Source organism: Eutrigla gurnardus, assembly GCF_963514095.1.
Source record: "Eutrigla gurnardus genome assembly, chromosome: 14".
Classification (NCBI taxonomy): Eukaryota; Metazoa; Chordata; class Actinopteri; order Perciformes; family Triglidae; genus Eutrigla; species Eutrigla gurnardus.
Window position 1 is genome coordinate 23,787,623 of NC_139937.1, and position 13,493 is coordinate 23,801,115.

At 42.3% G+C, this 13,493-nt stretch overlaps 2 protein-coding genes across 2 annotated transcripts in view; both read left to right on the forward strand.

Moving 5' to 3' along the window:
• The window catches only part of LOC311025004 (NACHT, LRR and PYD domains-containing protein 1b allele 5-like), a 174,164-nt gene that overhangs the window by 147,828 nt on the left and 12,843 nt on the right, over positions 1 to 13,493 (forward strand). The window lies entirely within an intron of this gene.
• On the forward strand, positions 6,916 to 10,706 carry LOC311024822 (uncharacterized protein; the record flags this gene model as incomplete). Its single annotated transcript, XM_084027398.1, has 5 exons — positions 6,916 to 7,042; positions 7,851 to 8,081; positions 9,495 to 9,557; positions 10,056 to 10,198; positions 10,662 to 10,706. 5 exons carry the CDS (start codon positions 6,916 to 6,918, stop codon positions 10,704 to 10,706), a joined length of 609 nt encoding a protein of 202 aa, XP_083883524.1.

Sequence of the window (13,493 nt, forward strand, 5' to 3'; positions counted from 1 at the left end):
TTGCATTTTTTCACTTGACATAACTTTTCCTTTTTCTTGTGACATTTGACATAACATGTTACAGCAGTAGGTGGTACAGAGAGCTGAAGTCCAGTGCATACAGATTACGTGTGTGTCTGCACACGTGTCCATATTTATTCATCACGATTGAGCTTCAGTCTCATCATGTAACAAGGTCCGAAGGAAAAGAGAAAAAAGGAAAGAAAAACAAGCAAAAAAATAAGAAAAAATGAAAAATGAAAAATAAAAAAAATAAAAATAAAGATAACAATAAAAGTGAAGCTACTAGTTGTTGAGATGGTGTGTGAGCTCCTCCTTTTTTTATTTTTTATTAATCCTCACTGTCCTCTGCAGCTCTCGCAGCCCTCGACTTAGCCATTTCCTCCCGGTTATTGGCCACTTCACCTCGCTTCCGTGAAGGGAACTCGCGAAGTGCGGAGAGGTCAGAGCGCATCCCGACCATGGTTGACCGATTGGTCACTATTTCTTCCCGGTTAGTGGCCACTTCAACTCGCACCAGTGCCGTGGAATCGCGAACTGCAGAGATGTCAGAGCCCATCCCGACCACAGTAGACCGTGTGGTGGCGCCCTCACACTGGTCAGCTCCGTGGCAATCTTTCTCAATTTCCGATGTAGCATGAAGATTCCACATCCCAAGGCGATTATTCCAGTTGTCATGAACGCGAACAAGTACACGTCCTCGACGTCTTCCACATCCAGAGTGGCAAGACAGATGACTCTCCACTTTCCCCAACCATCCATGATGTAGCCGGACATGAAGGTCCCATCCGGGCACCCGTGTTGAGAATACTCTGTCGCTAGCATTCAGTGACCAGCTCAGTAACTCCATCGTGAATTGTAGGAGTAACAGTTACGCTTGGTATTCATACCTCATTTATATACACATTGTTGATACTCCCTACCACGTACAACTGACATCATACCATACAGTTTCTTCGGTCCGACTTATTGTTTGGGTACAGAATGTTCATTTGTTATGCTCCCATCCCGTCACAACACATGTCTACTGATTCGTGTCTCAGACATTTATCAACTCTCATGCAGTAGTCTATACCGGTCAACGGTTGAATTTACGTACTTTTTCTTGAAGACACTTAGTGTTGCTGTTTTTTTGACTTCATCATCTAACACATTCCATTGCCTAACCCCTGTGACCGATAAGGAAAATGATTTTAACGTAGTTCGTACCTTCCTTTGCCTGAAAATCATGTCCCCCCTAAGATTGTGTCTCTCTCTGTGTATGAAGAATTTTTGTAGGTTCTGGGGGAGAGTTCTGTTAGAAGCTTTGTACATCATTTGTGCTGTGCGATAGTTTATTAAATCATATAGTTTGAGTATTTTCGATTCGATAAATAGCTGATTGGTGTGTGCCCTGTAGTTGGCATAGTGTAAGATTCTCAAGGCTCTTTTTTGGAGAATTAACAAGGGCTGTGTGGAGCCTTTATATGTGTGTCCCCACACCTCTGCACAGTATTGCAGGTGCGGAGAGACTAGTGCGCAGTATAACAGATGAAGTGCTTTTTGATTTAGTATTTTTTGTACTTTCCAAAGTATGGACACACTCCTGGCCAACTTCCTTTTTAATTGTGCTATGTGTGGCTTCCAACTTAACATGTCATGGATAATCACTCCCAGAACCTTATTCTCACGGACCCTCTCAATATTCACTCCGTTTACGTGAATGTTGGGATTGTTGTTGCAGCCTCTCTTACCGTATAGCATGTATTTAGTTTTACCAAGATTTAGTGATAATTTATTTGTATTAAACCACACTTGAAGTTTAGCCATTTCTTGATTTACTGTTTCCACAAGTTGGTTCAAGTCACTCCCCGAGCAGAAAATGTTTGTGTCATCCGCGAATACTATTAATTTCAGAGTATCTGACACTTAACATATATCATTTATATATAAGATAAACAGCTTTGGACCCAGAACTGACCCCTGTGGGACCCCACAGACTATGTCCAAGTTAGTAGATGTGTTATCCCCTATTTTAACATATTGGGATCTCTTGTGTAGATAACTCTTGACCCACTGCAATGCTACACCTCTAAGGCCATATCTCTCCAGTTTAGCCATTAGAATATCATGGTCAACAGTGTCAAATGCTTTTTTCAGGTCTATGAAAATTCCTATGGAATATTGTTTTTGGTCAATAGCGTCGGTGATGATTTCCACAGACTCTGCTAAAGCTTGAGCAGTCGAATGGTTCCTTCTGAAGCCGTATTGGCTGTCATATAACAGTTTATGTTTGTTGATGAAGTTATCAAGCCTATTGTTGAATAGCTTCTCTAGGATTTTTGACAATTGTGGCAGTATTGAAATTGGTCTGTAATTTGTAAACTCGTGTGTGTCACCGTTCTTAAACAGCGGCACAACCTTGGCAACTTTCATTTTGTTAGGAAACGTCCCAGTTTGAAATGACAGATTGAAAATGTATGTCAGGGGTGAGATGATACCATCTAGTACTTCCTTGATTAAGTGCAGCAAGGGCATTTGAGAGCTCTGTACCTGTGTGTGCGTGTGTGTGTGTGTGTGTGTGTGTGTGTGTGTGTGTGTGTGTGTGTGTTTAAAAAAAGTAGTAGGCATAAACACTAGACTGATCCATCATTGTGCAATTTTAATTTTCCAAAAATGTGTTTTTAGGTGCGGGACCCTCGACTGGAGTTCATGCTGGTGGTTTCAAGGGGCTCAGTGGACTGATGAGAGGTAATATGACGTCTTTGCACCAAATGCCTTTCAGTTTGTCTGTGATCAGTCGCTGATCAGATGGTCTGGAAACCCAGAATCTTAATTTGAAAAAACTCCTAATTTAACCATTCGCCTGGCTCAGTCCAACGTTTAAAAACCTTCCAACCTCAGTAAGACGCTAAATCTTGTTGAATTGGTACAATAAAAACAAACTTTGGAGGGACGAGTTGTTCTCCTGTGCCTCCAGTCTTTATGCTAAGCTAAGCTAAATGTCTCCTGGCCAGTGATGGGAATAACGGTGTTATAAGTAGCGGCGTTAGTAAGACCAAAAACTAGCCCTTAAAGGATCCGCATGACATTAAGACATTTATATAGCAGCAAACAACGATTTGCTATGAAGAGATAGTGGAGTAAAAGTCTTCTGTTGCAGTTCCTAAGGTTGATGCCGAAGGTTCAGTGATGGGAGGTAATATGATGTCTTCCCACCAAATGCCTTTCAGGCTGTCTGTGATCAGTCGCTGATCAGATTGTCTGGAAACCCAGAATCTGAATAGTATTTGTACTTCGTTGCTTCCCACCTCTGATTAAGGACCTCATGATTTATGAATTTTAAACTGAGTTACAGACGTCTCTGTCCGAATGTAAACCTAGAGGACAAATTAATTGCAGCGAGGGCATTTGAGAGCTCTGTGTGTGTGTGTGTGTGTGTGTGTGTGTGTGTGTGTGTGTGTGTGTGTGTGTGTGTGCGTGTGTGTGTGCGTGTGTGTGTGTGTGTGTGTTTAAAAAAGTAGTAGGCATAAACACTAGACTGATCCATCATTGTGCAATTTTAATTTTCCAAAAATGTGTTTTTAGGTGCGGGACCCTCGACTGGAGTTCATGCTGGTGATTTCATGGGGCTCAGTGGACTGATGAGAGGTAATATGACGTCTTTGCACCAAATGCCTTTCACTTTGTCTGTGATCAGTCGCTGATCAGATTGTCTGGAAACCCAGAATCTTAATTTGAAAAAACTCCTAATTTAACCGTTTGCCTGGCTCAGTCCAAAGTTTAAAAACCTTCCAACCTCAGTAAGACGCTAAATCTTGTTGAATTGGTACAATAAAAACAAACTTTGGAGGGACGAGTTGTTCTCCTGTGCCTCCAGTCTTTATGCTAAGCTAAGCTAAATGTCTCCTGGCTTTGGGTTTCGTACTGGGAAGTTGATTTAATAAAATATTTAAAACCTGACTTACAGACGTTTCTGTCTGAATATAATATGACATATGAAGTGCAGCGAAAGCATTTGAGAGCTCTGTATGTAAGTCTTCTGTTGCAGTTCCTGAGGTTGATTTCATGGTGGAAGGTTTAGTGATGGGAGGTAATATGACGTCTTCTCAGGAAATACCTTTCAGGGTGCCGCTCTTCCCCTCGTCAGATCCACCCGTCGCTCTGCCTCAGTCCAAATATGGTCATGTCCGTTCACTGGTTGCAAAACCTCCAAGATAGCGACGGCCAAAATGCCGACCTCGAGGCTTCAGAAGCGTAGTCCACACACCAACGGGTGACGTCCGCAGGAAATCACACAAGCCAGGAAGTGAAGTGATCTGAACCGAGGGGAGAGAGGAGTGACAAAATAAAACAGGAAAGACTAAACATGAATGAGTGATTTGAAGCTCCGAACCGAATGTCAGGGCGAACTATGCAAACATATCTCGTTGATATTGTACAGTGTTACGTAAGAAAAGGGAAAGTACGTCGGCTAAAGTAGACTCACGTTGTTCCTGCACAGTAAAAGTCCCATAAGGACGGATCAGATAAGCCTGATTGGTCTATTCGTCTCTGGGGGCGTGTACCAAAGTTTGATTGACACTTGTCTGGCCTTGCACGTTTGGCCCATGAAAGTTCCCTTTGAATTGACCAGGTGGAGACGATGGCGTCTGTTATAGAGCTTGGAAACGCTGGCTGATTTGAGTCAGAAAATCAAGAGCTTCAAGAAGATTCTCAGTGAAACCGACCTCCACAAACGTTCCACAGACATTCCATAGATGGAGACAACAGAAATACAGGACACGGGCTTTTTATGGTGTTAACCTGCAGCCGACAGTCTGTGAGACGATCAGGGAGGTTTGAGAGAACATGAAGTGATTTGCTCCGGTACAGAGGTTGTCAGACAGCAGACCAAAAGGTAAAAGACCAAAAACTAGCCCTTAAAGGATCCGCATGACATTAAGACATTTATATAGCAGCAAACAACGATTTGCTATGAAGAGATAGTGGAGAAAAAGTACAGATATGTTTGAAAATGTAGGGAGTAACAGTAAAACGTTGTCCATGAAATAAATACTAAAGTACAGATACCTGAAAATTCTACTTAAGTTTACTTCCCACCTCTGATTAAGGACCTAATGATTCAAACAAAGACTATTCAGGTGTTCGTACTGGGAGGTTGATTTAATCTAATAATTAAAAAAGATTATTATAAAGAGTTAGAAGTCTCAGTCTGAATGTAAATCTATAGGAAGAATTAAGTGCAGCGAGAGCATTTGAGACGTTTATCAGGTGAAACCGGTAATTGATCTTTATGATATTAATAAGGAGATTTTCAGTTTATTTTGCATTGACATGTAACATTCTAATTCTTCTATTCTGACAGTGATTATGTGATCATTTTACAGTTCCTCTCTCTTCAGAGCGATACTGTGTGGATGAACATTGTCCTGTGCTGATCCAGAAGGTGAGTGATGTAACGTCTGACTTGGATTCTAAAACAATGGATTCGTCTACATTGATTGGTCTTTTCTCTGTTTTAGATCATTAACTGCATCTCTTTGGGTTTTGGGCTGTTGGTCAGACAAAACATTTGAAGATATCAAAGTAAATGTAAGGGAATAGTGATGGGTACCTTTAACCATTTTCTGAAATATTATAGACCAAATTATATAACTAAAGTTAATAAATGAAGGGAAGAATCGACAGATTCATCAATAATAGAACTGGTACTGTATATTATAAAGGTTCTGGTACTGTTGTCAATCACAACAGAGCAAAGACAGCCGTTGGGCTGAATGTTATTACGCCTGGGAAAATAGTTCCTTACAAGAACTGAATTTAAAGCTAGAAGGAGGATTTTAACTACGAGGTGGGTTTTAACTAAACTTGACATTTTCAGGTAAATTCTGTAACGTTTATTGAATATGAATAAAATGTAAACAAACTGTAAACAGATGACCGATGTTGTTGATGGACAGTGACATGTAGTAACACTGGTATGATCCTTTAAGCAGGTAATAAAATAAAAGTCAGGAACCCGTTAACAGAAATACAGTAGTTATAAAAGAGAAGTTGCCAAAGAAATATGTACATCTACATCAGTAACCAGTCAAGTGGACAAACATCAGTTGTTTCACTATCTTGTGAAGTTTGGATGATGTTCTCCACATCCATGTTTCTAAAACAGACATTGATGATATTTAAAGAGTAAAATCTATAATCATCCCAGCAGACAAATTTAACTTTTGCTTCATGAACATTTCCTTTGAATTTTCCAGGTGGAGACGGCGGCGTCTTTTATAGAGCTGCTTTTGGAAACGCTGGCTGATTTAAATGATGGGGAGCTTGGGGATTTCAAGAAGCTCCTCTCGTCTCAAACTGACTTCCATCAGTTCAAGTTCCCATCCATGCTGTTTGAGATAACAGGACATCAGGACCTGGTGTTTCTAATGGTGTTGCACTACAACGAAGAGGCTGTGAATAAGACCAAGGAGGTTTTGGAGGAGATGAACAGGACTGATCTGGTGCAGAGGCTGTCAGACAGCAGCTCAGGACCCAAAAGTAATAACAATAAAGACAAAAACATGTCAAAATGCCCAAAATGTTGAATCAATGACTTTTACCACTTTTCCCCTCAGAGCAAGACTCAGGTGAACACCGGTCTGGATTGATCAGGAAAGTGAGTAATGTTACATCTGTCTGACTGAGTACAACACAGCTTTCATTCACCTAATGCAGGTTCATTCATGGACTACATATTTATTTAATGAACGTATTATTTTTCAGGTAGCAACAAGAGTAGCTGTTCAACAGCTGATTTTGGAAACCCTGAATGATTTGGATGATCTGAGGTTTGAGGAATTCAGGAGGTTCCTGATGTTGATTGTCCATCAGAAGAACCTCCCATTCTTCCCATTTATGATGAGAGACAGTTATAATGAAGACAGAAGGATGACCGTGTATCTGATGATGGAGATCTACGGCCAACAGTCTGTGGAGTTAACCACGGAGGCTTTTAAACTAATGAACAGGACAGATCTGATACAGAGGTTACCAAAGCCCAGTTCAGGACTCACAGGTAAGACATAAGCCCCTTTACTCCGCCTTCTCGTTGCAGGATGATCACTCCTTCTTTCTTTTTGGTGTCAAAGGTACAGAGACAGAATGGAGGCGTGGTGGCGGCGTTATGCCACAAAGTCCAGTATAAATGGTGCGATTGTAAAGATTAAAACAAAAACAACATAATCATGTTCTGTTCTGTGTTTTGTACTGAAATTGTTTTATTTCTTTTTAAGCAACTGTGTCTCATTTAAAGTGATTATTAGTGATTCAATTAGATTTGGATTGTCTGAGTTATTGAATGTCTTTTCTCCTCAGAGCAACACTTTGTGGATGAACATCAACCTTCACTGTTGCTGAACGTGAGTATGACTATATTTTACATTTTAAATCATCATAAATGATGAAACAAAACAAACAGTGAGTGTTTTAAATTGCCTCTCACTGTTAATGTTGAGCACTTAAGTTATAATCTTATGATGGAAAAGAGAGAAAACCATTTCTTTGAGCTTCTGTTACAGAAACATGATGCATTATACGAGATCAGAAAGGAGTTATTAATTAACATGAATTAAAGGATGGAGGGACTCATATTTGACTTTGGTGTTAAGAAATAAAAACACTTAATACTTCAAAAGGAAATGAAATCAGTAGAAAAGATATTAGTGTATCATTGTCTTGAGTGATCATGCAGAAAAATCTAATCTCATAACATTTACACTCGACGTCTATAACACTGACAAAATGCAAATAAATGAATCTTTAACCGTCCCAATTGGGAAATTACATGTTTACACAGGATTTGAAACGGATTCTTTTGGAAACAGTGAAGACTTTGAGTGAGGAGGAGCTGAAGAAATTCAAGTGGTTGCTGAAGCTAACGCTCTTCATGAAGAGGGTCCGACACATAAACTGGGAAACATGGTACGGTGCAGACCTACTGGTGGAACAGATGGTGGAGATCTGTGGTTTGCAGTCTTGGGAGGTGACCATCGACATTTTAAGGGACATGAACAGGACTGATCTGGTGACGGGAATGTTCAACTCAGGATTCAAAGGTCAGAGAGAAAAATAGAAATATATTTTAGAATTCATGGTAACAAAGAATGTCGTTAAAATGTTATTTTACCGCCCATGAAAAATGTTATAAAATAAATAAAAAGCGCAGCAAAGCAATAACATGCAGCATCAGCCAATTGAATCCAGCCTCTTTGATTTTTGTGAAGTCATTGGAATTAATTTGGTGTAATTCTTTTTAAATGTACAATTTACAGTAAAATACAGTACATGTAGGCCAAATAATCACATTTTGCCAATGGGGGAGGGTGCCTTTTTTCAAATCTGTCTCAGAGGCTCAACTGATTTTCAGAATGTAGACCATAGCTTTAAACTATATATTTGATTTACAGCCACAAACTGAGGCGGAGGTCAAGTGTTGAGTGAGACACACGAGCACGTTGTTGGTTTTGCTCTTTTCATTATGATTTTTTTGACCGTAAGAAAAAAAAAGTAGAACATCATCAGTCTTATCCTTGAAGGTCTTTTTCACTTAAAACAAAAAAATCTGTTTTAAAGCCAGGAAGATGTATTCGAGTACATTAAGTGCAGCAAGAGCATTTGAGAATTGTCTGAACCTATGTAAGTCTATTTGTGTGTGTGTGTGCGTGTGCGTGTGCGTGTGTGTGTGTGTGTATGAAGGTAAATCGATGTCAAAACACTTAGAAAGACGCGTAGCAGCGTGTGTGTGAACGCATGGTTACTTTGTTATGCGTGCGTGCGTGCGTGCGTGCGTTGTCGTGCGCAGGTTGTATGTCACGCGTAACAAGAAGCTGCGTACATATGAAGCAGCGTGCGCACGTCTGTCTCTCACTGTTTGACAAATGTTGTTACGCGTTCACACGCACGTGCGGTCGCAGATTCTGATGCTGCGCGGCCGGAAGTTGATCTGCTGTGCGCACCTACTCCACGTAACATGAGCGTGTAATGTAGTTGCCTCCCCTGGTTGACTGAAATGAACAGGCCAACTACATTACGCGTTCAAGTTACGCGGAGTAGGTGCGCACAGCAGATCAACTTCCGGCCGCGCAGCATCAGAATCTGCGACCGCACGTGCGTGTGAACGCGTAACAACATTTGTCAAACAGTGACAGACAGACGTGCGCACGCTGCTTCATATGTACGCAGCTTCTTGTTACGCGTGACATACAACCTGCGCACGACAACGCACGCACGCATAACAAATAACCATGCGTTCACACACACCCTGCTGCGCGTCTTTCTAAGTGTTTTGACATCGATTTACCTTCATAGTGTGTGTGTGTGTGTGTGTGTGTGTGTGTGTGTGTGTGTGTGTGTATGTGTGTGTGTGTGTGTGTGCGTGCGTGTGTGTGTGTGTTTAAAAAAGTAGTAGGCATAAACACTAGACTGATCCATCATTGTGCAATTTTAATTTTCCAAAAATGTGTTTTTAGGTGCGGGACCCTCGACTGGAGTTCATGCTGGTGGTTTCAAGGGGCTCAGTGGACTGATGAGAGGTAATATGACGTCTTTGCACCAAATGCCTTTCAGTTTGTCTGTGATCAGTCGCTGATCAGATGGTCTGGAAACCCAGAATCTTAATTTGAAAAAACTCCTAATTTAACCGTTCACCTGGCTCAGTCCAATGTTTAAAAACCTTCCAACCTCAGTAAGACGCTAAATCTTGTTGAATTGGTACAATAAAAACAAACTTTGCAGGGATGAGTTGTTCTCCTGTGCCTCCAGTCTTTATGCTAAGCTAAGCTAAATGTCTCCTGGCTTTGTGTTTCGTACTGGGACGTTGATTTAATCAAATATTTAAAACCTGAGTTACAGACGTTTCTGTCTGAATATAAATCTACAGGACAAATGAAGTGCAGCGAAAGCATTTGAGAGCTCTGTATGTAAGTCTTCTGTGTGTGTGTGTGTGTGTGTGTGTGTTGAAAATACTAGCAGACATAAACACTACGATCGTTTGAAATTGTGCAATTTTAATTTTCCTGAATTTGTTTCAGCTCGACCCAAGATTCCTCGCGTTGATGCCAAAGATTCAGTGACGGAAGGTAATATGACGTCTTCTCAGCAAATACCTTTCAGGGTGCCGCTCTTCCCCTCTTCAGATCCACCCGTCGCTCTGCCTCAGTCCAAATATGGTCACGTCCGTTCACTGGTTGCAAAACCTCCAAGATGGCGACGGCCAAAATGCCGACCTCGAGGCTTCAGAACTGTAGTCCACACACCAACGGGTGACGTCACCACGACGACGTCCGCAGGAAATCACACAAGCCAGGAAGTGAAGTGATCTGAACCGAGGGGAGAGAGGAGTGACAAAATAAAACAGGAAAGACTAAACATGAATGAGTGATTTGAAGCTCCGAACCGAATGTCAGGGCGGAACTATGCAAACATATCTCGTTGATATTGTACAGTGTTACGTAAGAAATGGGAAAGAACGTCGGCTAAAGTAGACTCACGTTGTTCCTGCACAGTAAAATTCCCATAAGGACGGATCAGATAAGCCTGATTGGTCTATTCGTCTCTGGGGGCGTGTACCAAAGTTTGATTGACACTTGTCTGGCCTTGCACGTGTGGCCCATGAAAGTTCCCTTTGAATTGACCAGGTGGAGACGATGGCGTCTGTTATAGAGCTTGGAAACGCTGGCTGATTTGAGTCAGAAAATCAAGAGCTTCAAGAAGATTCTCAGTGAAACCGACCTCCACAAACGTTCCACAGACATTCCATAGATGGAGACAACAGAAATACAGGACACGGGCTTTTTATGGTGTTAACCTGCAGCCGACAGTCTGTGAGACGATCAGGGAGGTTTGAGAGAATATGAAGTGATTTGCTCCGGTACAGAGGTTGTCAGACAGCAGACCAAAAGGTAAAAGACCAAAAACTAGCCCTTAAAGGATCCGCATGACATTAAGACATTTATATAGCAGCAAACAACGATTTGCTATGAAGAGATAGTGGAGAAAAAGTACAGATATGTTTGAAAATGTAGGGAGTAACAGTAAAACGTTGTCCGTGAAATAAATACTAAAGTACAGATACCTGAAAATTCTACTTAAGTTTACTTCCCACCTCTGATTAAGGACCTAATGATTCAAACAAAGACTATTCAGGTGTTCGTACTGGGAGGTTGAATTAATCTAATAATTAAAAAAGATAATTATAAAGAGTTAGAAGTCTCAGTCTGAATGTAAATCTATAGGAAGAATTAAGTGCAGCGAGAGCATTTGAGACGTTTATCAGGTGAAACCGGTAATTGATCTTTATGATATTAATAAGGAGATTTTCAGTTTATTTTGCATTGACATGTAACATTCTAATTCTTCTATTCTGACAGTGATTATGTGATCATTTTACATTTCCTCTCTCTTCAGAGCGATACTGTGTGGATGAACATTGTCCTGTGCTGATCCAGAAGGTGAGTGATGTAACGTCTGACTTGGATTCTAAAACAATGGATTCGTCTACATTGATTGATCTTTTCTCTGTTTTAGATCATTAACTGCATCTCTTTGGGTTTTGGGCTGTTGGTCAGACAAAACATTTGAAGATATCAATGTAGATGTAAGGGAATAGTGATGGGTACCTTTAACCATTTTCTGAAATATTATAGACCAAATTATATAACTAAAGTTAATAAATGAAGGGAAGAATCGACAGATTCATCAATAATAGAACTGGTACTGTATATTATAAAGGTTCTGGTACTGTTGTCAATCACAACAGAGCAAAGACAGCCTGTTAGGTCAATAGCTTCTACGAGTTCTTCTGCTTAGCTAAAGCCTTTATGCTGTCAAGAGGGTTCTTACGTGCTTTGAGTTTGCACTTACTTGGTTGTTGCTTGCTTGTCGTCTGTCCGGTTGGTTATGGGTGGATTGTGTGCGAGTGTGTGCTTGTGTTGGCTCGCAGCTCTAACATGCACCAATTGAATTAAACTAAAAAGTACAAATAAACAAAACATACGCTAATATCACAATCTGTTGTGATATCTAAAATGTAGCATTCTAAGTGTTACTTAGGGTTGGTATCGACATAAATGGAGAACAAAACAGAGCAGTAAAAACTGTGTGCTCTCTCAGCATTCGCTTGTTGGTCTGCACACCTGCCTGTCATCAGAGACCTAATCAAATCATAAAGGCCTCCTGTCACTACCACCGGTCAACACCAGGTGGTGCCATTTCTAATGTCTTAAAATAGGTGACTAGAAACAAAATAAAGAATGGCTCCAACACAGCCGTTGGGCTGAATGTTATTACGCCTGGGAAAATAGTTCCTTACAAGAACTGAATTTAAAGCTAGAAGGAGGATTTTAACTACGAGGTGGGTTTTAACTAAACTTGACATTTTCAGGTAAATTCTGTAAAGTTTATTGAATATGAACAAAATGTAAACAAAAAACAAGGCTACAAACAAAACTACAAAAATACAAACTTAACTTTACATGACGTGACGTGACGTGGACTGTGACGTGGATCGTGACGAGAGACAGGAACGAACTGGCAGGTGTCGACCGGACCGCCGACTGAAGGCCAATGGCAGGTGTCGACCGGACCGCCGACTGAAGGCCAATGGCAGGTGTCGACCGGACCGCCGACTGAAGGCCAATGGCAGGTGTCGACCGGACCGCCGACTGAAGACCACTGGCAGGTGTCGACCGGACCGCCGACTGAAGGCCAATGGCAGGTGTCGACCGGACCGCCGATTGAAGACCACTGGCAGGTGTCGACCGGACCGCCGACTGAAGGCCACTGGCAGGTGTCGACCGGACCGCCGACTGAAGGCCAATGGCAGGTGTCGACTGGACCGCCGACTGAAGGCCAATGGCAGGTGTCGACCGGACCGCCGACTGAAGACCACTGGCAGGTGTCGACCGGACCGCCGACTGAAGACCACTGGCAGGTGTCGACCGGACCGCCGACTGAAGGCTAATGGCAGGTGTCGGCCGAGCCGCCGACTGAAGACCACAGGCCGAGACAAGGGCTGTGACCGAGGCGTGGGCTGGATGCTTGGCTGTGGCTAAGGCCTGGGCTGGATGCTTGGCTGTGGCTAAGGCCTGGGCTGGATGCTTGGCTGTGGCTAAGGCCTGGACTGGATGCTTGGCTGTGGCTAAGGCCTGGACTGGATGCTTGGCTGTGGCTGAGGCCTGGACTGGATGCACGGCTGGAGCTGAGGCCTGGGCTAGTAGCATGGCTGGAGCCGAGGATGGCCGGGGTTCAGGGGCGGAAACCAGGTGTATAACCCAGTCAGGCAGAGAGCCCCTGAGCCACCGCCTGGAGGAAACCAGCTCCCTAGCCTCCTTCCGGACAATCCTCCTCTCCTCCTTGGTGTCTGCCAAGTCGTGGCAGGCTTGGAGGTACTGGAGGTTGTCCACAACCTCATTGAGCTCCATCAGGAAGATGGCTGGGTCCATGTTTCTTAGCTGCTGCTGCTGCTCTGC